Below are 27,563 nucleotides of genomic sequence, written 5' to 3'. Positions count from 1 at the left end.
CTGGATTTGGAAATACAATCACAACTTGGTAAACTGATTAAAATTTGTTTTATTTTGCAACAGATGTTCAGAAGAGTCTTTGTGGAGTCTTCAAAACAGCTCCAAGTGTTGCTGAAGAAGGATTTTATCAGAAGATAGTCTGCGTAGCTCTGTGACTTGAGTTTAAAGGTAAGACATGAGAGGCACAAACTGTAGCTACTGGGACTGTAAAGTATACTAGAATATACTCCTGCACTTATTATAACATGTGGACATGCAGTTTTCTCTCCCTGCGTAGGAACACTGTGAACTTTTATTTATTGTGTGAGATGTTAAAGAGGTTCTGTCAAAGACAGTTGCTGAATACTAATATGACAAAATACCTGCAGTCTCATGTTTACTACAATGATGAGTTCACTGTCCAGTGCAGTAACAGATATTTGTTCATCTTAAAATGTGGACAGAAAACCACAGAAACATGTTTAAGTTTTAAACAATGCAAGTGACCGTTAACGTTATTTCTTTGTTAATATCGCTTAGTTAGCTAAATCATTTTAAAATTAGTTAACTCACAATACTTAAACATAGATGAAATAAATAAAATTGTTTTCTCTTCAAAAAGAAAAAAAAACAAGAATTACCGCCTCACAGTTTTCTGCCTCCCCCAACCAGTCAAGCTACAGTTTACATCCATGTCTGTCCAAAATGTCATAACTTCATCATCTTATCATAATAAACATTTGTGTGATTGTCATAATTAGCATATCAATTCTTGAGTTATGGCCAAAAATGTGTTTTGTGAGGTCGCAGTGACCTATGACCACCAAACTCTAATCACTTTATCCTTAACTCCAAGCGGGCGATTCCATCATTTTAAATCAAGTTTAACTACATCATGATGACACTTAACCTTTACAAAACCAAGTCAGTCAGAAAGAAAGCATTCACATCATCAGTTCAGTGTTCACTGCATCCATTCAGATGAACCACCTTTATGATAAAACAGAGGAAATGGTGACATCTGCTGGCAGAAAGCAGCTCCTGCAGGAACAACAGAACATGAACGGTGTTGATGATAACCGCTTCAACACTGATTTCTGAGGGGAAAAAGCTCCACGGGCGACTTTATGTGTCTGTGTTCAGTCATGTAATGTTAAAACTAGCAGAGTCAACCATGAAACTGGAATTTTCCTGTATGTACATGATTAGTGAATATAAAATCTAGAGTATGCATGTTAATCAGATCTGTTTGTTTATTTTACACCAAACATTATATAAAATATGAAAGTGCTGACTTTCCACCAAAATCCAGACGTAATCTGTTTTTAGTCAGTTGAGAAACTTAAGTGAAGCCTCGACTGAATTAAGATTTTATCTAATTATTTCTGTTTGTTACAAGCAAATATTTATCTTTGATAATATGAGAAATGGCTGGTATTGGTGTTAATCATGGATGTATAAAGAGAACTTGATAAAGCGTTAGAGGCTCCCATTCATTCTTATGAGAGTTGCTCAGTGGAGCATGAAACCAAAATGGCTCGACTGCCGAGTGATAAAGTACCCGGATCATCCGGTGATCTTCCTCATCCATTGGGCCCATAGAGCAGGCGCAAAAGTGTTTCCTATAACTCCGCCTCCCAGCCTTCATTCCAGCCTTGGTCTGGGTCTCATTCACACATTCACATTCAGCTATTAGTGCATTTTCAACTTTTAGGACCTAATGATTTAAATAAGGGCTATTAGAGTGTTCACACTGGGAAGTTGATTTACCTAAAAAAGAAAATATCCACTGAGTTACAGACATCTCTTTCCCACTGTCAGTCTATGGGAAAAAGTATTTTTGGGCCCAATAGCATCAAGTGACGGACACGGAAGTTGTAGTACCGCCGTTTGACCACTATGAAAATGGGCATCAAAGCCCGGCGCTCTTCCTGGGGGCTTGGTTTTAAAAGGGTAACTTCATTACCTTCTACTGTTATTTAGAAATATGTGGAAATAAACAGCAAAACTCCACCGTTCCACAGGGTGGAGCTGCAACACAAAGCAAAGCAGAAAGATCTATTTAAATGTGTTAATCTACAGTTATGTTGTCATAAACTGAACTGATCTGGGGTGGCTGTTGCTCAGAGGGTAGAGCAGGTTGTCCACGAATCGGAAGGTTTGTGGTTCGATCCCCGACTGCTCCGAGTCACATGTCGAGTGTGTGAATGAGTATTTAGATTAGATTAAATCCTGATGGGCAAAGTTGGCACCTTAGCAGCCTCTGCCATCAGTGTATGAATGTGTGTGTGAATGGGTGAATTCTGACATGTAGTGTAAAGAACTTTGAGCAGTCGGAAGACTAGAAAAGCGCTATATAAATGCAAGTCCGTTTACCATTTACCATCTGCAGAGGCATTTTGGGTTCAGAATATATGAATGAATAAAAAAAAAAAAGACAAAATAAAATCCAGGTCCAGGTGGTGAACCTCTATGGATCATCAGGACACAGCTGATCCTCTCAACACATCCACTTTTCTGATCACTCAGACTCTGACAGAGACCACCTCAATCTGAAGAGAGAAGAAGACAACAGAAGTCATGAATCAGTGTTTACAGAGACTCCCTTCATCAGCTGTCAGTCAGTGATACAGCACACAGTTCATTTATAAAACTATCATTAGAAAAAAAAACTCCATATCTCCGCTGACTACTCAATATCTGCAACAGTAACAGCAATTTATGTTCTAGCAAATTCATCAGTATGGTCGTTTCTAAAGTCCTCACCTCCTTTGGTCGTCACTCATTCCAGTTTGCTGCTCCTAGTGACTGGAACAAGTTACAAAAGACGCTAAAACTCCACACCCTCATCCCGTTACCCTCCTTTAATAACTTATTACAAGCGATAGTTTCTGATCACTGAATTGGTGAATCACTGAATCACTGATTTCTGAATTTGCCTCCCTGGAACACAGCACATATATATATTTATATTGTTGTGTACTGTATATATTGTGATGTTTTCATGTTTTAATTTTGTCTAATGTTTTATTGCACTAATCGTTATGTTCTATGATCTAATATCTTGTATGGCCTTGCCTTCTGTTGCTGCCTCTTGGCCAGGTCGTCATTGCAAATGAGAATTGGTCCTCAGTTGACTTATCTGGTTAAATAAAGGTAAAATAGAAATAAAACATCCAGTATAAAGAGCAGCAGGGACTTCAGTCTGTGTAGCGTAGCCTTAGAGCTTCCTTTCAGCTCTCATGTTAATATATTGGCGTGAACACACTGAGCTCAGCACTCACAGACCTGTGGAGATTTTGAGCATCAAGTCTGTAGATTTCACTGAATTACCCAGTGGAAATAAACTGCTGAGAGTGCTGAATGCATCATTACTGAAGAATCAGAGAGATATTCACTGCTCACTTTAATGATGGATTTATTGCTGTTAGGGTTCAAATATGTTAAAAAACAGTGTCTCAGTGACATTTGAATTACAAATGATTACTGGTCTTCAGCAGAGGTTCTGGTCTGTATAAAGACAACATCATGGTTACTAAATGTAACGATGGTTCTATGAAATAAGAGCCAGTGATTTGAGGCTTGAGTCAGACTGATCTCAGAGCTGTGACAAAGATGAACTGATCAATGAGAGAACAAAGACTTTCTGATCAGATTTGATGGTACGACAGTTTGATGTATGAGGACCACTGTCTCTATACATGTTGTGATGCTGTCAGCTGTAATCCAGCTTTATTTTCTGGAGACTTGAACACAACAACAACATCTTCTTCACATTTACTCTAACACATGATCACAACAAGCTTCTGGCTGATGTGATTGGCTGACTGTTCTCTCTCTCTCTGTGTCACCGTTCTCCTCTCACAGCTTAAATGAGGAAACACATCACAACAATACTGCTGATACCACCATGGACCTACTCTGACTGTTTACTGACCTCAGAGTCTCCAGTCCACAGTGTTGACTTTCCAGAAAACCAGACAGCAGCTGTACTCCTGAATCCTTCAGCTTGTTTCCTCTCAGATCCAGCTCTCTCAGATGGGAGGGGTTGGACTTCAGAGCTGAGGCCAGAGAAGCACAGCTGATCTCTGACAACCAGCAGTAACTCAATCTGAATAAAGAATAAATTATGTAACTTAAGAAGACAACGTTACTGCTTGAAATCATTCAATGATTAATAATCTGTTCAGAGCTAAAGAAGGTTTAGAAGGTAGAAGTTTAGAAAATGTAAGCTCCAAACAACTGAAGCCAACAGGATGCCTTATGTCTGTAGTTAAGTGTCACCACAAATTTCACATCATATTAATTTCAGTACAGAATTAAAAAATGGTGTCTGACCTCAGAGTCTCCATTCTACAGTGTGGACTCTCCAGAAAACCACACAGGAGCTTCACTCCTGAATCCTGCAGCTTGTTGAGGCTCAGCTCCAGCTCTCTCAGATGGGAGGGGTTGGACTTCAGAGCTGAGGCCAGAGAAGCACAGCTGATCTCTGACAAACTGCAGCTCCACAATCTGAATAAAGATGAATGAAGATAAAAAATCACTTTATAATCCAGTCAGATGTGTTCAAGTTTTAAATGTGTAGCTCAACATTACTATGTCCTAATCAGTGATCTTTTCCCCAAAATGAATAGAGTGACTTTGTCATTGTGTTATTGTGGATCATCATAATGTCAGCCTTCTACAGACATCCTCCAAATGTCACCACAACATTCATACACCTATTCATGTCAACACACATCAATAACATGCTGCTAATCTGTGTGTGTGTGCTGAAGGATCAATATCAATGATCAGACATTATTTGTGGAACACGTTGAAACAAACAGAAACCAGAGAAATATTTCTACTTCATGAAGTAAACTTGATCAATATAAAACCAATATTAGTTCAGAGGATCTTCTGTATCCAGATGTGAACATTTACCAAAAATGATATATATTAATTTACTTTAACAACCTAACAGTGGACATTTTCTACAGTTTCTTTAAGAAACACAAGTCTTTTGTGACTGCAGAGTAAATTTAGTTCAAGAAACATGAAAATATGAAGAAAAGGACATTAACAACTTTATGGATGTAAGTTATGTTTGTACTTAAATTAGGTTAAATTGTTCATTAAACATATACGATCTATAATGGTAACAGAGAATCAGTGAACTGACCTCAGAGTTTCCAGTCTACAGTGTTGACTCTCCAGAAAACCACACAGGAGCTTCAATCCTGAATCCTGCAGGTTGTTGTCATTCAGATCCAGCTCTGTCAAATGGGAGGGGTTGGACTTCAGAGCTGAGGCCAGAGAAGCACAGCTGATCTCTGACAAACTGCAGCGCCACAATCTGAATATGAATAAATTATGTAACTTTAGAAGACAACGTTCCTGCTTGAAATCATTCAATGATTAATAATCTGTTCAGAGCTGAAGAAGGTTTAGAACATAGACGTTTAGAAAATGTAAACTCCAAACACCTGAAGCCAACAGGATGCAGGTTAAAAACTGTAAAATACAAAAAGTGAAGCAGAGCTCTTATTAATATGAATGACAACGTGCTGCTACTTCAATAAAGACGTAGTGACTTCACCTCTTAAATTCTGACAGCTCCACCACTGGATCCATCTATACAAACTAATTTTGTGCAGCCAAACACAAATTGATTCAAGATTCAACTCAAGATCTCAAAGTTTCCAAAGATGTCAAATATGTCAGGATGGATTTTGGGGAAATGTGAACAAAAGACATATAAGATAAGACATCTACAACATATATTTTAGCAATAGTGGAGTCATAAAATCAAAGCATCTTCAGTTTAAACTACTCAGTAAGTACAAGCATCATATATCTTCATAAAATGTATATATTAAACAACTACTGAATATATTTGTTATTGTGTGATAGCTGAAATAGAGATTATTTATTTATTCTTCATACTTATATATTTTTTACTATCATTTCTTGGAAAAAAAGAAACATGATGAAAGTCAAGAGTTGTGATATATTAAGGTTTTAAATGTGTAGCTCAACATTGCTCTGCCACAGTCAATGGACTAAACCACTGAAGAAGAAAATGTACTTTAGCATTAACATACTCAGTGTGGATCAGTATAATATCAGCCTTATGTCTGCAGTTTAGTGTGACCACAACTTTCACATCATATTAATCTCAGTACAGAAGTAGAATATCGTGTCTGACCTCAGAGTCTCCAGTCTACAGTGTGGACTCTCCAGAAAACCACACAGGAGCTTCACTCCTGAATCCTGCAGCTTGTTGTCAGTCAGCTCCAGCTCTCTCAGATGGGAGGGGTTGGACTTCAGAGCTGAGGCCAGAGAAGCACAGCTGATCTCTGTCAAACTGCAGTCCCTCAATCTGAATAAAGAATAAATGATGAAGATAAAAAATCACTTTATAATCCAGTCAGATGTGTTCAGGTTTTAAATGTTTAGCTCAACATTACTATATCCTAATCAATGAGCTTTTCCCTAAAATGAGTAGAGTGACTTTGTCATTGTGTTATTGTTGATCATCATAAGGTCAGCCTTCTACAGATTTCATCCAAATGTCACCACAACATTCTTACACCTATTCATGTCAACACACATCAATAACATGCTGCTGATCTCAGTCAAGTCTGGATTTAGAGGATCAATATTATATTGATCATATACACAGCTGCATTTGGTGTGTGTGTGTGTGTGTGTGTGTGTGTGTGTGTGTGTGTCTTCTGAAGGATCAATATTAATGATCAGACATTATTTGTGAATACACATTGAAATTAACCAAAACCTAAAAAAATTCTACTTCATGAAGTAAACTTGATCAATGTAAAACAAATATTAAGTCTTTTGTGACTGCAGACTAAATTTAGTTCAAGAAACATGAACATATGAAGATAAGGACATTAACAACTTTATCAGTGTAAGTTATGTTTGTACATAAATTAGGTTCAATTGTTAATTAAACATATAAGATCTATAATAGTAACAGAGAGTCAGTGAACTGACCTCAGAGTCTCCAGTCTACAGTGTGGACTCTCCAGAAAACCACACAGGAGCTTCACATCTGAAACCTGCAGCTTGTTTCCTCTCAGATCCAGCTCTCTCAGATGGGAAGGGTTAGACTTCAGAGCTGAGGCCAGAGAAGCACAGCTGATCTCTGACAAACTGCAGCCATACAATCTGAATAAAGAATAAATTATGTAACTTTAGAAGACAATGTTCCTGCTTGAAATCATTCAATGTTTAATAATCTGTTCAGAGTTGAAGAAGGTTTAGAACGTAGAAGTTTAGAAAATGTAAACTCCAAACACCTGAAGCCAACAGGATGCAGGTTAAAAACTGTAAAATACAAAAAGTGAAACAGAGCTCTCATTAATATGACAACGTGCTGCTACTTCAATAAAGACGTAGTGACTTCACCTCTTAAACTCTGACAGCTCCACCAGAGGATCCATCTATACAAATCATGTTCCCTATCGTATCGAGACTTTCTCTCCAGCCTACATATTCCATATGTATGGGGAGTGACCCCTCCGGGGTCAGGTGACGTGGATACTGTTATGTTACTGTTGTGTGAGAGTGCACATAAAGGAGGCCGCGATTCGGCTTAACGATGTAGTAACATAGTCTGTTTATTTCTCAGAACGGAGTTCACACATACAAGGGTCCATGTAACATCTTCTGCTGTAACCTCACTATAATTCCACTTTACAGAACAGATACTTATTTAAGACACACCGGCACTGCCGGCCACGCCTAGACGCGAGTCTATAAACGCATGCGTTGGCGTGGGATCATTGCCATTTTGATCTCCACGGAGCACGTAAGCTGTGTCTACACGCTGTAGTAGCAGAAAGCAGAGATTGTTAAGAGAGGTTTCGAATCCCTCTCCCGAAAGCAAGCCCAGCACACAGGGCCAGGCGGCCAGCCTTCTGCCGCCTCTTCTTTGGAGAGAGCAGGCGGAGAACAGGAGAGTGATTCTGGTGGCCCCAAACTGGCCCCACATGACATGGTTTTCCGACATTCCACCTCTCCTGCACAGAGCTTCATGGGAGCTTTCAGTCAGGAGAAACCTGCTGTCTCGGGCAGGGAGGTCACTGTTCCACCCCTGCCCCCAGGGTCTCAAGCTCTGGGGGCTGCTATTAAGGCTGCTCGGGTTGGGGAACTCAGACTCCCAGAGAGCTGGTGTGTTCTGATCTCACAGTTCCTCAAGGGGGCTCATAGGCTTACAGCTCGTAGTAGAGGGCCAGCTTTGCCCCTCTGGGATTTGGATCGTGTCCTGGGGTCATTGCAGCGCCCCCCTTTTGAGCCTATTGCATCTGCAGAGCTGAAATTGCTGTCACTTAAAACAGCCTTCCTTCTGGTAGTGACCTCTGTGAAGAGAGTAGGGGAGCTGCAGGCTCTATCTATTCATCATAGCTGCTGCAGGTTTCTGCTAGATGGTGCGGGGGTGATCCTTCGCCCTAATCCGGCTTTCCTCACTAAAATACTCTCGGAAATGCACATGAGCCAGTCAGTTGAACTTCGTCCTTTCTACTCCCCTCAAGAGTGGGAGGGAGCCGACCGACAACAGTCGACACTATGCCCGGTTAGGACCCCGGCGATGTACGTAAAACGAACGCAGGTGTTTAGACAAACGGACAAGTTGTTTATTTGTTTCAAACCGGAGTGCTTGGGTAGGCCACCATCGAAGTCAAGGTTGTCACGCTGGGTTGTTGAGACAATCCAACAGGCTTATTAGGAGACGGATGGGCCATTGCCACCAGGGGTGCGTGCGCACTTGACACGAGGTGTAGCGACCTCACTGGCACTGTGGCAGGGTGCCTCTCTAGACGAGATTTGCACGGCAGCCACATAGTCAGTTCCATCAACCTTCACCAGATTGTACCGCTTCAATGTTGCAGTCGGAACCTCCTTTGGTGAGTTGGTGCTAGGTGCAACCCGGATGTGACTTGATCTTACCTGCCCATGGTGCTGGGCCTCTTTATCAGGTCCCCATTTTGGGGTGATAAGTGTCTCCCCTCAGTCAGTGTTTTGGCAGAGCATTTTGGCAAATTTTTCTTGGGCACAACCCACATAATCAGTTGTGCTGCTCATCCCACAAATGCATGATCCTTACAAGTTGGACATCATTGCGAAGGTAAATAAACAGGCTTTCCAACAATGTAAAATACAATGCCAATTAGCATTGTAACAACAGAGAAATAATCAACCAAACACAAGTTTCCGAACTTTTTTTTCCCCAGTATATTTGTTATTGTCTGTTAGCTGAAATAGAGATTATTTATTTATTCTTCATACTTACGTTTTTCTTATTATCATTTCTTGGAAAAAAAGAAACATGATGAAAGTCAAGTATTGTGATATATTATGGTTTTAAATGTGTAGCTCAACATTGTTATGCCACAGTCAATGGACTGTAATAATATCAGCCTTATGTCTGTGGTTTAGTGTCACCACAACTTTCACATCATTTTAATCTCAGCACAGAAGTAAAGAATGGTGTCTGACCTCAGAGTCTCCAGTCTACAGTGTGGACTCTCCAGAAAACCACACAGGAGCTTCACTCCTGAATCCTGCAGGTTGTTTCCACTCAGCTCCAGCTCTCTCAGATGGGAGGGGTTGGACTTCAGAGCTGAGGCCAGAGAAGCACAGCTGATCTCTGACAAACTGCAGCGCCATAATCTGAATAAAGAATAAATGATGAAGATAAAAATCACTTTATAATCCAATCAGATGTGTTCAGGTTTTAAATGTGTAGCTCAACATTACTATGTCCTAACCAATGATCTTTTCCCAAAAATGAGTAGAATGACTTTGTCATTGTGTTATTGTGGATCATCATAATGTCAGCCTTCTACAGATACCATCCAAATGTCACCACAGCATTCATACACCTATTCATGTCAACACACATCAATAACATGCTGCTGATCTCAGTCAAGTCGGGAATTAAAGGATCAATATCAAATCAGACTTGTTGGACTTTTCATTTATGACGTGGCCTTCTTCTGACTCTATCTGGTAGCTTAGTAGGTTTATGCAATTTACAGAAAAGGTCCATATTCGTTCAAGTGTGTCTGTACATTAAAAGTTATTGGTGGCAGTAATCATTCCTCCTTTGAAGTGGTCCCTTCATAACACAACTACACTCTAAGAAATGACTTCATAAGTTCAACTCAAACTAATATGAAGATTCAGCAGTCTGAGTCAGACAAATCAAGTGAGTGTTTACCAAAGTTACAGACTGTTTAGTACCAAATACCTTCTTTGAGTTACTATTTCTCCTGCAGCTCAACAAGGAAACTGTCAAACACAACATACTTATTGGATACATACTAGGGCTGGGCAATATATCCATATTATATCGATATGAGACTAGATATCGTCCTAGATTTTGGATAAGGTAATATCTAAGTCTGTCAAAGTTAATGCTCGTCAGGAAGGAGGTTAAATACCTCTGACCTCAAGATATGTGAATGAAATTCGGTTCTATGTGTACCTACGAGTCTCCCCTTTACAGACATGCCCACTTTATGATAATCACATGCAGTTTGGGGCAAGTCATAGTCAAGTCAGCACACTGACACACTGACAGCTGTTGTTGCCTGTTGGGCTACAGTTTGCCATGTTATGATTTGAGCATATTTGTTATGCTAAATAAAGTACCTGTGAGGGTTTTTGGACAATATTTGTCATTGTTTGGTGTTGTTGATTGATTTCCAATAATAAATATATACATACATTTGCATAAAGCAGCATATTTGCCCACTCCCATGTTGATAAGAGGACTTGAGAAAACTCCGTTTAACGTACATTTTGAGCAGATAAAAAAAAATGTGTGATTAATTTGAGATTAATCATGGACAATCATGCGATTAATTGTGATTAAATATTTTAATTGACTGACAGCCCTAGTAATATCATGATATGGCATAAGTGTTGTTTTCTCCTGGTTTTAAAGGCTACATTACAGTAAAGTGTAGCTATTGTATCTGTTTTATTATTTGTCATTATTGGACGGCAGCCACATGTAGACTCGCTTTAGTCATTACATCCACATTACTGGTGATTATTTATCAAAATTGTCATTGTGTAAATATTGTGTGAAAGCACCAATGGTCAACCGTTCAGTATTGTCGCAATATCGATATCGAGGTATTTGGAAAAAAATATCGTGATATTTGATTTTCTCCAAGTCACCCAGCCCTAATACATATAACTCAGACTGCTGAAGCCTCCGATTAGTTTTAGATCAACTTTAAAAGAAAATGTTACACAGAACAAGACTGTGGATTTAGTCCTCATCTCGTAACACTCAGGTTATACGGGGATTGCTTCACAGACAGAAAGAATGATGACAGACATCAATAACTCTTTGAATGTAAATATGAACATGTGAGTATTGTATTGAGATAGACTTGAAAAAAATATGAACCTGCAAAGATGTTTCTGATGCAGAATATTTATTTCTTTTTTGTTGCAATCTAAATGTCTGTGACATCAAATGATTTGACAATGCTGACATGAAAACAGGGCACAGTTAAATCTGCTGTCAAAAAGGCCGATGGAATAACTTAGAACCGTAGAAACCTCTAATTTGATGGTGTCGTTCATAATCATCACTTATGTAGTTTTAAGTTGGTGCAATACGTGTTTGTTGAAGAGTGCTGCACTTTTAGACATGTTCAAATAGAGCACTACAGGAATGAGTCCTAAAACCCAGAAATGAGTCAGCATTTTAGCACTTCCGGTTCCCTCGTCTGGAAGTCAATAGATTTTTTTAATGGGTTTTTAGTTAGATGCCAGGTCCAGTGTGTAGGATCTGGCGGTATATAGCGGTGACGTAAAGAGATTGCAAACAACTGAAGCCTCTCCTGTGTGCCAAGCGTGTTGGAGAGCTACAGTGGCCGACACGAAAACGTGTCCCTTTCTAAAGCCATCTGGAGCAGAGCCAGTGCATAGAGAGTGTGTGTACACACGACTATACATAAGCTACAGTCAGTGAACTGACCTCAGAGTCTCCAGTCTACAGTTTGGACTCTCCAGTCCAGCAGACAGCAGCTTCATTGCTGAATCCTGCAGGTCATAGTTTTCACTCAGGTCCAGCTCTCTCAGATGGGAGGGGTTGGACTTCAGAGCTGAGGCCACAACTTCACAGAGAGTATCTGAGATCCGACAGCCAGAAAGTCTGTCATGACACAAAAATTACAAAATATGTTATTATGAAAGAGGACAGTTCATATTTACTTCATGCATTTGATGACTAAACAGTTTGATACATACTTCTTTGATTAACATTTACTCTTCACATCAGTGGTTCATCTAATCTCATCTCACTGTTTGACATAAAACAATAATTCTCATCGCTCTCTCTCAACCCGCAAGACTTTTAATCTTTGTTTTTCTATAATCTTGCAGATGAAGAGAGAGAAAATTTAGTTATATTGAGGCTTCCATAATGTCCAGTCTGTCAGTGTGATCTGATCCCAGGTCTGTCTCCACAAAGTTAGCATGAGGCCTTTTTGATTAGAAAAACACATTAAAACTCAGTGAATAAGTAATAATAATACAGTTGAGAAAGATGACCTCTCTTTGCTAGCTACCTGCTGCTGTCAGGTTCACGTCCATAAATGGGAAAATTCAGTGACTGCTGCCAAACGGTAGAGAAATTAAACAAATCGCATAATAATATTAGACCTGTACATAATTAAACATTCATATAATTAGATATTTTGATGACTGCATGGCGTTTTGTCATTAACACTCTTTTCTGAGCATCAAACGTATTCAGCTCACAAACACAATTAACGAACCAATAGGGTTGCATAATTTTCAACATAATATCATCAGAAAGATGTTATCAGTGTATCAGCATTAAAAACATAACATTGATCTTTGGTGTGTATGAGATCTCTTAAAAAGTCTGAATTCTACCATTCTGCTGTTATATATGCATCAGACCGCTGTTATTGGCGGAAGCTGTGTATTTCCTGCTACTACTCTTCTCTACACCAACAAGAGAGAGAAACACTTGAGTTTCCTTCTGTGAGTAACAGAATAAAAGGAAAAGGAAAAAAAGTAACGCAATAAAATGCACCATTGCTCGATTCAACACACTCGACAATCTTTGTCTCGTATGACGAGTAGTTTATGGTGGCTAATGCTAGAGTTGGGTCGATTTTTGGTTTTGCCGGTCCGGTCTGGTGTACGAGCTTAAACCGGTTTGATTTTATGCTAACCGGCAGAACCGACATTTGTCATTATGACACGTTCTGGCAAATTAAAAGCAGCCTACATCAACAACCTGTGCCGACAGAGTCACAGTGCTAAATCCAGCCTGTATTGCATTACAAATAAGCAATATGACAACATGATTAACGTAATATTATGAGACGAGACATGGCAGAGCTGGTCTCAAAGAAAACTAAAACTGCGGCAATATGGCAACATATTGGATTTGAAGCCAATGAAAGAGATGAGCCCAAAAACACACAAGGTAACGTGTAATGTGGTGCAAGGCCTATTGAAAGCAAAACCCAGCACCAGGGCTCTGATCCCAGGACCGCCCCGACTCTCTGCTGGATCAGCAAACGTTCTGTTGCTGCCGTTACACTGGTTAGACCCAGCGCTCCACCAGACAGCTGATCTATGTTTTTTTCATTTGTTTTACCAGGTTCACATGTCGTCTCCATCACCCAAAAAGATAAATAAGAAAAAACTGTAAAATGTAACAATTATTAGAAATAAATAGTATATGTATGTTTATTAACTTGACAGCTAGAAACAGAACCAACTGAAACATTATTAACTCAACATTTGAAACAGCTCAAAAACATCTGTGACAAAATACAACTGACATATTTATGTAATAAACACGTGGAACACTTATAAGAATATTATATTTTAAGAATAATTTATAGTTTGTATATTTGAAGAACTAAACTAGTAATCTACACTGATCTATAAAGTTAATCACAACTGGACTTACAGAGCTTTTCTGCAGTTCCTCACAGCTGGAATCAGTCTACTTCGTCCCTCGTCTGTTGTGTTGTACTTTTTCAGGTCCAACTCATCCAGAACCTCCTCTGACATCTGCAGCATGTAGGCCAGAGCTGAGCAGTGGATCTCAGAGAGTTTCTTCTCTGATCTGTTCTCTGACTTCAGGAACTCATGGATCTCCTGATGTACTGAGTGGTCGTTCATCTCAATCAGACAGTGGAAGATGTTGATGCTTCTGTCAGGAGAGGTTTTATACATGTTCATCTCCTTCAGGTTGTTGATGGCTCTATGGATGATTTTTGGACTGTTGTCTGTCTGACCTAGCAGACCTCCTAAGAGACTCTGGTTGGACTCCAGAGAGAGGCCATGAAGGAAGCGAACAAACAGGTCCAGGTGGCCATTTTTACTTTCAAGGGATTTCATCATGGCTCTCCTCAGGAAGACATCCAGGGTTGAATGAACATATTCTTCTCCAAGGAAGTCCTCCAGTACCTCTGTGTTGCTGTTTGTGTAACAGTTGAACATGTAGACTGCAGCCAGAAACTCCTGAATGCTCAGGTGAACAAAACAGTAAACTGTTTTCTGGAAGATCACGCACTCTCTTTTGAAGATCTCTGTACAAACTCCTGAGTACACCAAGGCCTCTGTGACATCAAGACCACACCGCTCCAGGTCTTCTTGGTAGAACGTGATGTTTCCTTTCTCCAGATGTTCAAACGCCAGCCTCCCCAGCTTCAGAAGAACTTCCCTGTCATCCTTCATCAGCTCCTGTGGACTCGTCTCATGTCCCTCACCATACTTCTGCTTCTTCCTCTTTGTCTGAACCACCAGGAAGTGTGAGTACATGTCGGTCAGGGTTTTAGGCAGCTCTCCTCTCTGGTCTGTAGTCAACATGTGGTCCAGAACTGTAGCAGTGATCCAGCAGAAGACTGGGATTAGACACATGATGTGGAGGCTCCTGGATGTCTTGATGTGTGAAATGATTCTGCTGGACAGCTTTTCATCACTGACTCTCCACCTGAAGTACTCCTCCTTCTGGGCGTCAGTGAAGCCTCGTACTTCTGTTAACCTGTCAACACATGCAAGAGGGATCTGATTGGCCGCTGCAGGTCGGGAAGTTATCCAGACGAGAGCTGAGGGAAGCAGATTCCCCTCGATGAGGTTTGTCAACAGCACGTTGACTGATGACTTCTGGGTGACATCAGACACAACCTCGTTGTTGTGGAAATCCAGTGAAAGTCTGCTTTCATCCAGGCCATCAAAGATGAACAGAACTTTACAGTCAGCGAGCTTCTCTGCTGTGACCTTCTGTAATGTTGGATGGAAAACATGGAGCAGCATGAGAAGACTGTACTGCTCATCTCTGATCAAGTTCAGCTCCCTGAACGAAAGCAGAATCACCAGACTTACATCTTGGTTTTCCAAGCCCTCTGCCCAGTCCAGAGTGAACTTCTGCACTGAGAAGGTTTTTCCAATGCCAGCGACGCCGTTCGTCAGAACGACTCTGATGTGTCCCTGTTGGTCAGGTAAGGCTTTAAAGATGTCATTGCACTTGATTGGAGTGTCATGGAGGGTCTTCTTCTTGGAAGCTGTCTCAAGCTGCCACACCTCATGTTGGGTATTAACCTCTTCACTCTGTCCATCTGTGATGTAGAGCTCAGTGTAGATCCTGTTGAGGAGGGTTCTACTTCCTGTTTCATCAGTTTCTCCAGTCACACATTCACATATCCTCCTCAGACTGATCTTATGTTCATCTACAACCTCCTGCAGACCACTATCTGCTGAAAGAGAGAGACAAGTTTGAGACAAAACACAGAAACTTATTATTTTCATTGCCAATATGAAAATAATCAATATAACAACCTATAAAGAAGTAAAGGTTATAAAGTCATCATCCCTTCTTGAAGTCAAAACTAACGTCAATGTGATTTTTACATTTATTGTTTATAGTTATTATTTTTTAAGAGAAACTTCAGAAATGCAAATTTTCTCTCAGCCTCTGACTGTGTCTTGGTGCACATGTTTGATTGACAGCAGAGGAGGCGGAACCTCAGCTGCTTGCCAGCAGCTCTTCATCTAAACAGCTCACTGTGGCTGTTCCTACCTCCCTGTAAAATTTAAAACTGATCACATAATGCAGAATATGTGTCTTGTTGACAAATATACTGTATTTCCTATAGCTCCTTCAAAATAAAAGCCCCTTACTGGTGGAGGACTATTATGTGAAGCAGAAGGAAATGTTGAGTTTTCAGCAGTAAATAAATTCGTTTTTTTCCTGCAGTAGAAGTGCTTGTATTCATGGCGTGCCACAACGCCGAACAGAAAACAGGAAAAGACAAAGTAAACAAATGTGCTTAAATCTGAAACTTACAAGCTGAGTGCAGACAGTGTTTTTTTTAGCAGAGGAACGTAAGCTATGTCCATAACTATGGATCTATGAGACCGAACGAAGACGTCACCACGGTTTTCTCCTTTAATGAAGCCATCCTTCTTCCTATCTGTGAGACCATAATATCAACAAAGTCATGGGACTCACCTTAAGAGGCTGGCCCGTAAGGTAAAAAGCATCCGGAAACCGGGCCTCTTCTTCCTGCCTCGAACGCCTCAGCCCATTCCAAGGGACAAGAGATGGTGACGGTCATCGTTCGGTCTCATTGATCCATAGTTATGGACATAACTTACAATCTATTTCGACCTCACTCTGACTGTCACCATGGTCTTCACCTTGGATGAGTAATATCAACATTGTCGCAAGGAACCGAAGATTCCACCACCTCGCCAACATGCTCGGCAGCCGACATACAAACTGTGGAGCCGATTGCCGCGTATGTCACATTGCCCCTATAAAACCTTGCAAAAGTGCATGGAGTACGCCCCACTACATAACTCAAATCTATTTATTTATTTCAGTTCATCTAAATCACCACTCCTGTACGAGGGGAAAAAGAAAACTTAACTTGCAAAACAGCTGAAAGAACTAAATATGTAATTGCTTTCCATAATGTTCCAAGAGGAAAATAATACTGCCACAGTCTACTCATCCAAATGCCAACAGGCTATGGGAGTAATCAACAGCAGGTGATATCACTTATCTTACCTGCAACAAACAGAAAGTTACTTACAGGTATCACAACAGCAGCGGGGATAACTCTAAAGCACCCCGCTGACAAAAACGACAAAATACAGAAATCACAGGAAAAAACACACAAATCCTCAGGGACACAAGGTTCCTCTACAATAAAGTGACGGATTATTGGCTTCTTGACATACCTACCGGTCTCAGATGAGGCGAGAAAGGCAAAGAGGAAGAGGCATGGTTTCCGGATGCTTTATAGCCTACGGGCAAGCCTCTTAAGGTCAGTCACATGACTTTGTTGATATTATGGTCTCGCAGATAGGAAGACGGATGGCTTCATTCAAGGTGAAGACCGTGGTGACGGTCAGAGTGAGGTCGAAATAGATTTGAAGTGACAGGACCCTGTTAAACATCTAATCTAACCAATGTTGATATTAGTTTTTTTATCACAACACTTTTTAAGATGTTTAAAGTGCTGCAACTGACTAGCTAATTAGCACTCTACTGTAGCCTGAAAACTGATGTTAGCAGTGCAACTTTCCTCAGTGGATGTTTTTTTGGTCGCTTGTTCAACATGTCGCTCTGCAGGACAAGACGTGTGTTTGTAAGTTAGAGAAGGAGACTTTAGCAGGAAATAATGTGGGCTGTTGTTCAAGTCTTTGGCTCTTGTAGCGAATGATGACTGAAAGATGAAGAATAGGAAATGTGATAATGAAAACAATGACCATCTATATCTTAATTCTTAAACTTCTTCCAGAAACTGCTTACATGACCCCTAAGGCCCTCATGGAGTTGACAAACCCTCAATTTATGACCCAAGCTGTGTTTTTCTCTGAGTTACGGGTCAAAGGTCAAGCCGGGTTTTTCCCTGAAACTCAGAGAAGCGATGAAGACACCAGATACATTGAATATAAAAAAGTAGGCTGTTGATCAAGTTTTATTCAGTGGTTTATGTATATCCTGAGTGTTTGATGTCTATTTGTAGCAGATGAAGCCCAGACGTCAAATATGGAAGAATTGATTATGTGAAACAAATTAACTAGTATTAATCCTGCGAAATAAGTTTAACTGAAAGAATCCGTATAGTTGTCAGATGGGAGGAGAATGCTCTTTCCCGTCAACTAAACACTGCACCCCTTTCTCAACTGATAAGAAGAAGAAGTCAGCTAGTCTTGGTGGGTCTTCCGCTCTGGGAGCTGTGTCCCTAAGCCTTTCCCCCCCTCCCTTGAGCATCTCATGCCAGGGAAGGAGGGGGGTGAATGAGAAAAGAACACGACCAGGGACACATGCTGCCCGCCGTCCTGAGGACCGGAGGCCCAGCCTCTCAGGCCAGGCTGAGATCGGCATCCTGAAAAGAGAATCTGGACCTTCTCACATGCTCCAATATGGCTAAAGAACTTTGAATCCTGCCATGCCGAACCATCTCTTTTTCTGCTCTATTGCGGAGCTGCTATGCCCTGAGGACTGAAACAGCCAGCTGCTGAGACCTGAAGCAGCCCTACTGTATCTACGATGTATTGGTGGTACCAGCCAGTGTGAAGAAAAGAGACTTTAAAGAAAGACCTTAAGAGATGCTGCACCAGACAGAGAGAGACGGAGATGGAAAAATGCATCAAGGTAACGTGCCAGCCGACCATATCCGAGGATGCCCGAGGACGCCAAAGAGAGCCACTGAAGAACAGAAACGAATCAATCCGGGTCGCACAAATTGGATCCAAAAGATCCAAAGTGCCGTGTTCCAGACAGAATCTGCCAACGCTCTACTCCAAACAGCACAACCCCCATCCACCAGCCTTCTCAGTGAGGTTGATGTATAGATGCATTTTCAGAGGACAAACAGTTTGATGACTGGACTAATAAATAACTTTATAGTCAATTAATAAATATGGTCAGTTTACAAGAATGGATAATCAATGTTAAACGCAAGAAGAATTAGGAAATCCATCTGTAAATTTTAAACTTGAATTAGACCACGCCTACATTTACAGGATGAAACTGCTTCTCAGTCTTCCCTGGTGCTTCTTAAACTCTCTGCTGCTGAATGGTACATTAATATCAAAACAAAATTTAGTTGATAAGCAAATGTCAAAATCCAATCAGAGGGATATTAGTCACTGAATTGACCTGGTCACATTTAATTTGTTTCTATCCGTGAATGTTCATCATTGTATTCCCTGTATTCCTTTAATTATCCTTTATTCATTTTATTCCTTTTTCCATTTGTTTTATCATTTATTCAATTATATTCTGTTAGTAGTTTAGTCATGTAATTAGTCAAATAAACACTTCATCTGATAAAGAACGTGGTTACTTGATTTTGTGTGAGTATGTAAACAATTCAAATCACTGTTCACTATGCCCAAGAACTCTGTAGCAACCCTGAGATTATGAGACTCAATTGATTGATATCAAATTGTGAATATTTCCCTGTTTTTATAAAACTGGGTAAAGTATGATATTAAAAGTAATTGTGTGTGATATTTGAAGCTGAGTGTCACCACTCTCATTCACCTTTTATGACAATTCATGGGTTAATGATTAATCATTTTGGGTTATTAATTATGGATACATATTTTGATATCGATTAATGATTGATTATTAATCTGCTCTATGCAATAACGCTACAAAACGCTACACTCTTGTTGTGTCTCAGGCTGCTGTCTGGCTGTTAGTCAGTGTGTCTGTCTGTCTGTGATAGAACAGTGATGTTGTTGCTTTACACAGAGTTTAATAGTTCTCCATTTTCATCTATGCAGATGGAAAACAAACATCATTCTGATTGTTGGTTAATGCAAAGACGGAGTGCTATCATAGAAACAAAACATAGAAATATAAAATTATTTCTTTTGGGTTCAGATTTTCTCTCAAAGGAGACTAAAGTACAAGTGATACAGAGCAGATATGTATGATGGAGAAGATCTTAAACAGTTGTCACAACAATAGTCAGTGTATTCAAATAACAAGTCCTGTTTCCAGACATGAAGACATCATCAGACCGATCTACAGTCTTACTTTGTACAGCGCTGGTCTGGCTGGCTGTCTGCAGTCCAGGTCTTGTTCTGGACATCAGCTCCTCCACAGAAGCATGACTCCTCTTCTTCTCTCTGTGGAGACATTACTTTATAACTAAAATGATTTGTTGATTGTTGTTGAAAAATATCAAGACTTGGCCGACACTGAAGCTCAGATGGTCACAGGGAAGAGTTAAAGTGTTGTTACTTTTCTGTTTGAATTCAGCATTCAGTCTGTAATGAGTGATCTGGCTGAACTTTGTGTATTAAAGAAGAATAACGGCCATTTATAAAACATTAATATTATTTTGGAGGCTAAATAACTATATAAACTATATAACTATATAAACAAACTGCAACTTGCTCATGTACGCACATATTGAGAGGATGCCCTGGGAAACCACAAGGTGGCAGCGTCATCACGGTAAACAGTGACTGCCTGTCAGTGATGATATGAATGGAGTATAGAATTTAAACAACATTTGCAATATAAATAAACATGCTGTCACTTTCTGAATCTATTTTATGTGTTAACAATAAACACTTATAAGACAGGGAAACTGCGTCATACCTTTCTGACTACTTTAGTTTTCTAGTAGTTATAGTTAATGTAAGTGCTGTCCATTGGAACGGAGTAATCCATGACAGGATTTGGGCAGCAGCTAGCTTGTAGTTTCCACAGTGATGAACAGGACACCAGTAAGGTATCTCGGACTTTTCCCATCTGCGCTCTACTTGGTCAACAAAAGTCTAGGACTGTATCTATGGAATTAGTTATAGCTAACGTTATTTTACTATCTAACTAGTTATAGCTACCAATATGCCGTGCCTGTTACTAGCATGGTCACGATCTGCAGGATGACCGTCACAACATGCAATGGACGTTTCAATGGACAGCACTTGCATAAACTGTAATTACTGGAAGACGAAAGAAGTCAGAAAGGTAAGAGACAGTTTCCCTGTTGTCCACAGCCTCCATTATATTGCAAATGTTAAGCAGATGGATTTATTAGTAGTTTAGCTTTTGGAATCATGTTGAAATCATCTGCTGGTGGTTGGTTCGCTTGCTTTCACACCAGAAACAAAACGCATCAGAGTTTGGTTGGAAGCGGACCGAGACCCACCTTTTAAGGTGGACCAGAGTTTGGTTGTTTGGTCTTCACCAGAGTTTGAATGAGTTTTCACACCAGCCCAAACACACCGTACTAACCGGGCAAACGGACCTGAGTTCGTTTTAACCAGACCAAATGGGTTATGAGTGAAAGCAACCTTAGCGACCTGTTTCGCTAGCAACAGAGTAAATAGAGAGATAGGAAAAAAAGCATAACAAACCGTAATCCACTCACGGGAGCAATCGATGATGATTTCCTCCTTTAGTTGGTCATATATCACGGCTAGTTAGCAATACAACCCAAAGTTCTACCAAAGTTCAGTTTGACTTTTAACTGTGATTAGAAGTTACTGGTGACCCAGACCTTTGTCCAGCGATATCTCTGTCAATTTTACTGCTAATGAAAGTATACTGCAACATTTTGGAATATTTAGCGTCTATTTTGCGGCCATTTTGAAAAATGTCTGGCAAATTTGCAGTGCCCCGATACCTACATCTTTTCATAACATATAAACCTACATCTGTGCCAAATTTGTTGCTTCTATCGCAAAATGCACGATTGTTACAAATATTTCAGCTTATCTGCCCCGCTATCACCCTGTCTCAGTCTACAGTTTTCCTCCTTCTGCTCTGTTATTCATTTACAGGAAAACTTTGACCTTAGAGTTTATCTATGAGGGCGTGTGTGTGTCGCTCACACAAATCAGCTTTTTAACACGATGTGTTCATGAGAATCTCTTTTGGCTTGAACAGGTTGAATTAAAATGAGTTTTGGTCAAATGTTATCTCATTTTTCTGTTTAAATCAATTTGGCTAAAAGCTAATGTGCTTTATCTGTAATATTTCTGTTTGTTTGTTTTTTTCAGACTTATATGACTAAGATTCTTCTCAACATCTGAAAGAAAAAACTATTGTCTGTTGCATAATGAAAAATAATTTAAGCTATTTTCCTGAGTTGCAATTCTTTTTAATAATCCAAACATAGATGGTAGACAGAAATGACACATGTTCTTGCTCAATTAGTACAACATGAAGCTGCATTTTTGAGGAATATAAATCTTTTAGCAGAACGTTTTGTCTTCATCCTCAATGCATCATCGTCTACAAGGTCAGCTTACAGTAAAAACAGTCTCTTACTTTGACTCTGAGGGTCGAGGTTCATTACTGAGGAATGGAGGATGATCTTTGGACCCGTCACTCTTCATAGACAGACAGCTAGAGACTGGAGACTCTGCTCTGTCCTCCTCTTCCTCCACACAATCACTCATCTTCTGATCTGAAGTCAGTTTGAGAGGTAAAACAGGAACATTGATTGTGAGTTCAGATCATTTAAAGGAAACAAGTTTGTTCAACAGTCACAGGCAAGACTGAGAAAACAGGAAATAACACACAGTATAATAAAACCATCCAGCATTCACCTGGTCAGTTGTCTTTAAATCTCTGCTTGTTTTCTTGGGTTACGGCAGGTTTAATGAATATTATTCAGCCAATCATGACTTTGTGTTCACAGATGAATCAAACTGTTAAGTTCATTCTAACATTTCTTTCTTCAACAGTCCACAGGGAGAAAACTGACTCAGAGACTTTGACAGTGAAATAATGAAATGTTGGATTAACACTCACCCTGCGTCAGTCTTCAGTCTTCATCATTCTGCTTTGTCGACTCCAAATGGAGTCATTGAACACGTAAAGGGTCAGGGTTCCCTTCCTGTTCATGTACCTTGATCACCTGGTCAGTGAGGCTCCTCCCCTCTCTATTTACAGGAAGTCAGAGGAGTTTATCTGTGTGTGTGTGTGTGTGTGTGTGTGTGTGTGTGTGTGCGTGTGCGTGTGCGTATGTGTTTGTGTGTATGTGTGTGCGCTCACACGGATCAGCTTTTTAACTTGATTTGTTTATAAGTATCATGACCCGACTCATAAGCCATGACAAGAGACGGCAGTGACACGGATTTAAACTGAAAGGTGTACAAATTTATTATTAAACATACAATAACCAAAAAAACATAGTGAGGTTATGAGGTGTGTGAATCAGTGTTATCAGTTTGTCAGCAGATGGAGGAGTGGTTGTGTGGTGAATGAAGGGTGTAAAACCTAATCTAGAAACATAGCCGAAGCCAACCAAACAAGAACATGGTGGTGTAGGAATGGACAGATCTCAACTTCATGTTTAAATTATGTAAATAAATCTATTTAGTATAAAACTAGATTTTTTTCTGTTCTGTTTTCTTTTAAAGACTTATACAAATAAAATTCTTCTGAAGATCTGGATGAAAAATTATTCTGTCTGTTGCACAATAAAAAACAATTTCAGCCATTTTCCTGAGGGTCAACTGTGCAACTCTTTTTCATAATCCAAACACAGATGGTAGCCAGAAATGACACACCTTCATTGCTCAATTAGAACAATGTGAAGCACAATTTTAAAATGTATTATATTATCATGTGAGTTATATTTGTTTATATTGATGTTTCTTCCAATATACAATTCCAATATCATACAAAAGGTGTGAACGTTTTGCTTGTGTTTTACGAAAAAAAGCAAAGGCGTGCCGTTTCCAGCAACCTGGATTTGGAAATACAATCACAACTTGGTAAACTGATTGAAATCATTTTATTTTTTTTACCTTTATTTATTCAGGGGGAGGTTCACTGAGAGCAATGCTCTCAGTTTCAGGAACACCCTGATCACATTCACACAGTGACAAATGAACACCTGGAAGCTGCCCAATACAACCACAGTCAAAACAGCTCCAAGTGTTGCTGAAGAAGGATTTTATCAGAAGATAGTCTGCTTAGCTCTGTGACTTCAGTTTAAAGGCAAGACATGAGATGCACAAACTGTAGCTACTGTGACTGTAAAGTATACTAGAATATATTCCTGCACTTATTATAACATGTGAACATGCAGTTTTCTCTCCCTGCTGAGGAACACTGTGAACTTTTATTTATTGTGTGAGATGTTAAAGAGGTTCTGTCAAAGACAGTTGTTGAATACTAATATGACAAAATACCTGCAGTATCATCTTTACTACAATGATGAGTTCACTGTCCAGTGCAGTAACAGATATTTGTAAATCTTAAAATGTGGACAGAAAACCACAGAAACATGTTTTAGTTTTAAAAAATGCAAGTGACCCTTAACACTAACGTTAGCTACATTTCTTTGTTGATATCGCAAAGTTAGCTAACATATTTTAAAATGAGTTACCTCAAAATACTTAAACATAGATGAAATGAAAAAACTTGTTTTCTCTTCAATAAGAAAAAGATAGAATTACCGCTTCACAGTTTTATGCCTCCCGAACCAGTCAAGTTGCAATTTACATCCATGTCTGTCCAAAATGTCATCACTTCATCATTTTATCATAATAAACAATTGTGTGAAATTGTCATAATTAGCATATACATTTTTGAGTTATGGCCAAAAATGTGTTTTGTGAGGTCACAGTGACCTCTGACCTTTGACCACCAAACTCTAATCAGTTCATACTTGAGTCCATTTGGGCGTTTGTGGAACTTGTATGCTGAGTTTAATTTCAAATCCAGTTTCCATCATTTTAGATCAAGTTTAACTACATCATGATGACACTTAACCTTTACAAAACCAAGTCAGTCAGAAAGAAAGCATTCACATCATCAGTTCAGTGTTCACTGCATCCATTCAGATGAACCATCTTTGTGGTAAAACAGAGGGAATGGTGACACCTGCTGGCAGAAAGCAACTCCAGCAGGAACAACAGAACATGAACGGTGGTGATAACGACCGCTTCAACACTGATTTCTGAGGGGAAAAAGCTCCAACGGGTGACTTTATGTGTCTGTGTTCAGTCATGAAATGTGAAAACTAGCAGAGTCACACATAAAACTGGAACTTTCCTGTATGTACATGATTAGTGAATATACAATCTAGAGTATGCATGTTAATCAGTTCTGTTTGTTTATTTTACATCAAACATTATATATGAAGGTGCTGACTTTCCACCAAAATCCAGACGTAATCTGTTTGTAGTCAATTGAGAAACTTAAGTGAAGCCTCGACTGAATTCAGTTTTTATCTAATTATTTCTGTTTGTTACAAGCAAATATTTATCTTTGATAATATGATTTACCTAAAAAAAATAATCTACTGAGTTACAGACGTCTCTTTCCCGATGTAAGTCTATGGGAAAAAGTATTTTTGGGCCCAATGGTATCACGTGACTGACACGGAAGTTGTAGTACCGCCATTTGGCCACTACGAAAATGGGCATCAAAGCCATGTGCACTTCCTGAGGGCTTGGTTTTAATAGGGTAACTTTATAAACTTCCACTGTTATTTCGAAATCTGTGGAAATAAACAGCAAAACTCCATCGTTCCACAGGGGGGAGCTGCAACAGAAAGCAAAGCAGAAAAATCTATTTAAATGTGTTAATCTACAGTTATGTTGTCATAAACTGATCTGATCTGCAGAGGCGTTTTGGGTTCAGAATATATGAATGAATTAAAAAAAAAAGACAAAATAAAATCCAGGTCCAGGTGGTGAACCTCTGTGGATCATCAGGACTGATCCTGTCAACACATCCACTTTTCTGATCACTCACTCTGACAGAGACCACTTCCATCTGATGAAAGAAGAAGAAGACAACAGAAGTCATGAATCAGTGTTTACAGAGACTCCCTTCATCAGCTGTCAGTCAGTGATGCAGCACACAGTTCATTTATAAAACTATCATTGGCAAAACCGACCTCCATATCTCCGCTCACTACTCAATATCTGCAACAGTAACCGCAATTTATGTTCTAGAAAATTCATCAGTATGGTTGTTCCTAAAGTCCTCACCTCTTTTGGTCGTCACTCATTCCAGTTTGCTGCTCCTAGTGACTGGAACGAGTTACCAAAGGCGCTAAATCTCCACACCCTCATCCCGTTATCCCGATCAAATACACTTATAAAATGGGTGGAATTAGAAATAAAGGCCTGTTTCCACTCTAAGTATAGGTATGACATTTTTATGACATACTATACTATGACTTTTTATGACTTTTTTATGACATACTATACTATGACTTTTTGATGACATACTTTACTATGACTTCTTATGACTTTTCTATGACATACTATACGATGACTTTTAGGACCCTTTTATGACATACTATATTACGACTTTTTATGACTTTTTTATGACATAAAATAAATGAAAACATAAAATAAAAAGTTATAGTATAGTATGTCAATAAAAATGTCGTAGCATATTGTAAATTTCATAGTTTGGTTCTGTTTGTGGTTATAGGCTACTGTTTGAAAAGTTAAGCCGTGGACACACATGGAACATCAGTAGCATGTGGCGGCTGCGTTACCTGTTGTTTTTTTATTTCGGCGTCCGTGTTAACAGGTTAGAGCATCCACACCCGCGTCTCAGCTGCGTCTCTTCTAGAGAGTAGAGGTCTCGCCTATTTTTGACGCGTGCCGTGCGCGTCTCACAGCAGCAACAGACAGTGAAGGTGATCTAGTGACTGTATATTGACATCATACCAGCAAGACTTTACTACAGTTTCGATGTCTATCCGGAGAATATGTTACGGAGATGAAAAAAAGTAAAGACTTATTTTTAAATCACTTCCTGCTTTCATTTCGAAATAAAAGCTCTCAAGCGTTTTTTCTGTGGACAGAATTCCTTCATTCGTTTACACAAGGCTTTTATTCTGAAATATGTGCCGGACAGTGTTCTAGAACATAGAGTGACTTGGAAAGCTCCATGAATGAATATAGTACTGAGTTTTAATTGTGGATTATTACTATTATTTACAAATTACCACACGTTTCATTACCTTTCTCTGTCTAAAATAAATATAAATGATATTTATAATGAAATTAAATGGCCATTAAAAGGCAAACTCTATGTAGAAAGAAAGGGCTGACAGCAGCAGCAGACACACAGCAGACATGCAGCTGGTGTGAACACCCACAGCATGTATCATGCAGCCACCACGCGCTCTTGACGTTCCATGTGTGTCCCGGGCTTTATGCTGATTTTAGGCCTATAGCCAAACTACTTATTTTTCTCATTCATATTAAAGGCAGAAATACAAGATCATCTTTGGTAATCTGTCTCTCTGATTCATTCATGAAATCATTTTGTGCTGTTGTGTTTTATGTTGAGACTGTGCAGAGATGGTAAGACCTCTAGGCTTATCAGCTGAGGCGCTGCTCGGTGAGTGTGTGCCTCAAGCCCCCCAGTAGTGTGAAGTGTTTCCGTCCCTGTATAGTGGGCTGCTGTCACCATTCATACACCTGTTTTGTAGGGGTATGTTGATTGACACGCAGAGCCCGCCCCCTGCACTTATCCTTTCACTGGAATTGGTTTGACACTGGTGTGTATGGAAATTCCCCCGCGCGACCCTTGGCTCGCA

General features: G+C 39.6%; 1 protein-coding gene across 2 annotated transcripts; it reads right to left on the bottom strand.

Annotated features, from left to right (window-relative positions):
- Positions 1-487: 487 nt before the first annotated feature.
- Positions 488-22,925, bottom strand: LOC141773717 (NACHT, LRR and PYD domains-containing protein 3-like). 2 transcript variants are annotated; one of them, XM_074645688.1, is made up of 12 exons: positions 22,796-22,925; positions 22,310-22,448; positions 20,063-20,154; positions 13,964-15,755; positions 11,987-12,163; positions 9,484-9,657; positions 6,979-7,152; positions 6,170-6,343; positions 5,144-5,317; positions 4,318-4,491; positions 3,917-4,090; positions 488-2,531 (listed from the first exon to the last, which is right to left on the bottom strand). In XM_074645688.1, exons 2-12 carry the CDS (start codon positions 22,438-22,440, stop codon positions 2,501-2,503), a joined length of 3,267 nt encoding a protein of 1,088 aa, XP_074501789.1. In that variant the 5' UTR covers positions 22,441-22,448; positions 22,796-22,925; the 3' UTR covers positions 488-2,500. The 2 variants fall into 2 exon arrangements, with proteins under 2 accessions (XP_074501789.1, XP_074501790.1); XM_074645689.1 differs by lacking the exon at positions 22,796-22,925 and having other exon boundaries at positions 22,310-22,472.
- Positions 22,926-27,563: the final 4,638 nt, after the last annotated feature.

Source organism: Sebastes fasciatus, chromosome 9 (genome assembly GCF_043250625.1).
Source record: "Sebastes fasciatus isolate fSebFas1 chromosome 9, fSebFas1.pri, whole genome shotgun sequence".
Taxonomy (NCBI): Eukaryota; Metazoa; Chordata; class Actinopteri; order Perciformes; family Sebastidae; genus Sebastes; species Sebastes fasciatus.
This window is presented reverse-complemented; position numbering and strand designations above follow the sequence as displayed.

Excerpts from the sequence above, each read along its gene's own strand:
- LOC141773717 (XM_074645688.1), bottom strand. The coding sequence starts at position 22,440 with ATGAGTGATTGTGTGGAGGAAGAGGAGGACAGAGCAGAGTCTCCAGTC. Across the intron at positions 12,164-13,963 it reads AGGAACTGCAGAAAAGCTCT|ACTTTCTGGCTGTCGGATCT; the intron begins GTAAGTCCAGTT and ends GTGTCATGACAG. Across the intron at positions 4,492-5,143 it reads TGTAGACTGGAAACTCTGAG|ATTGTGGAGCTGCAGTTTGT; the intron begins GTCAGTTCACTG and ends ATCTTTATTCAG.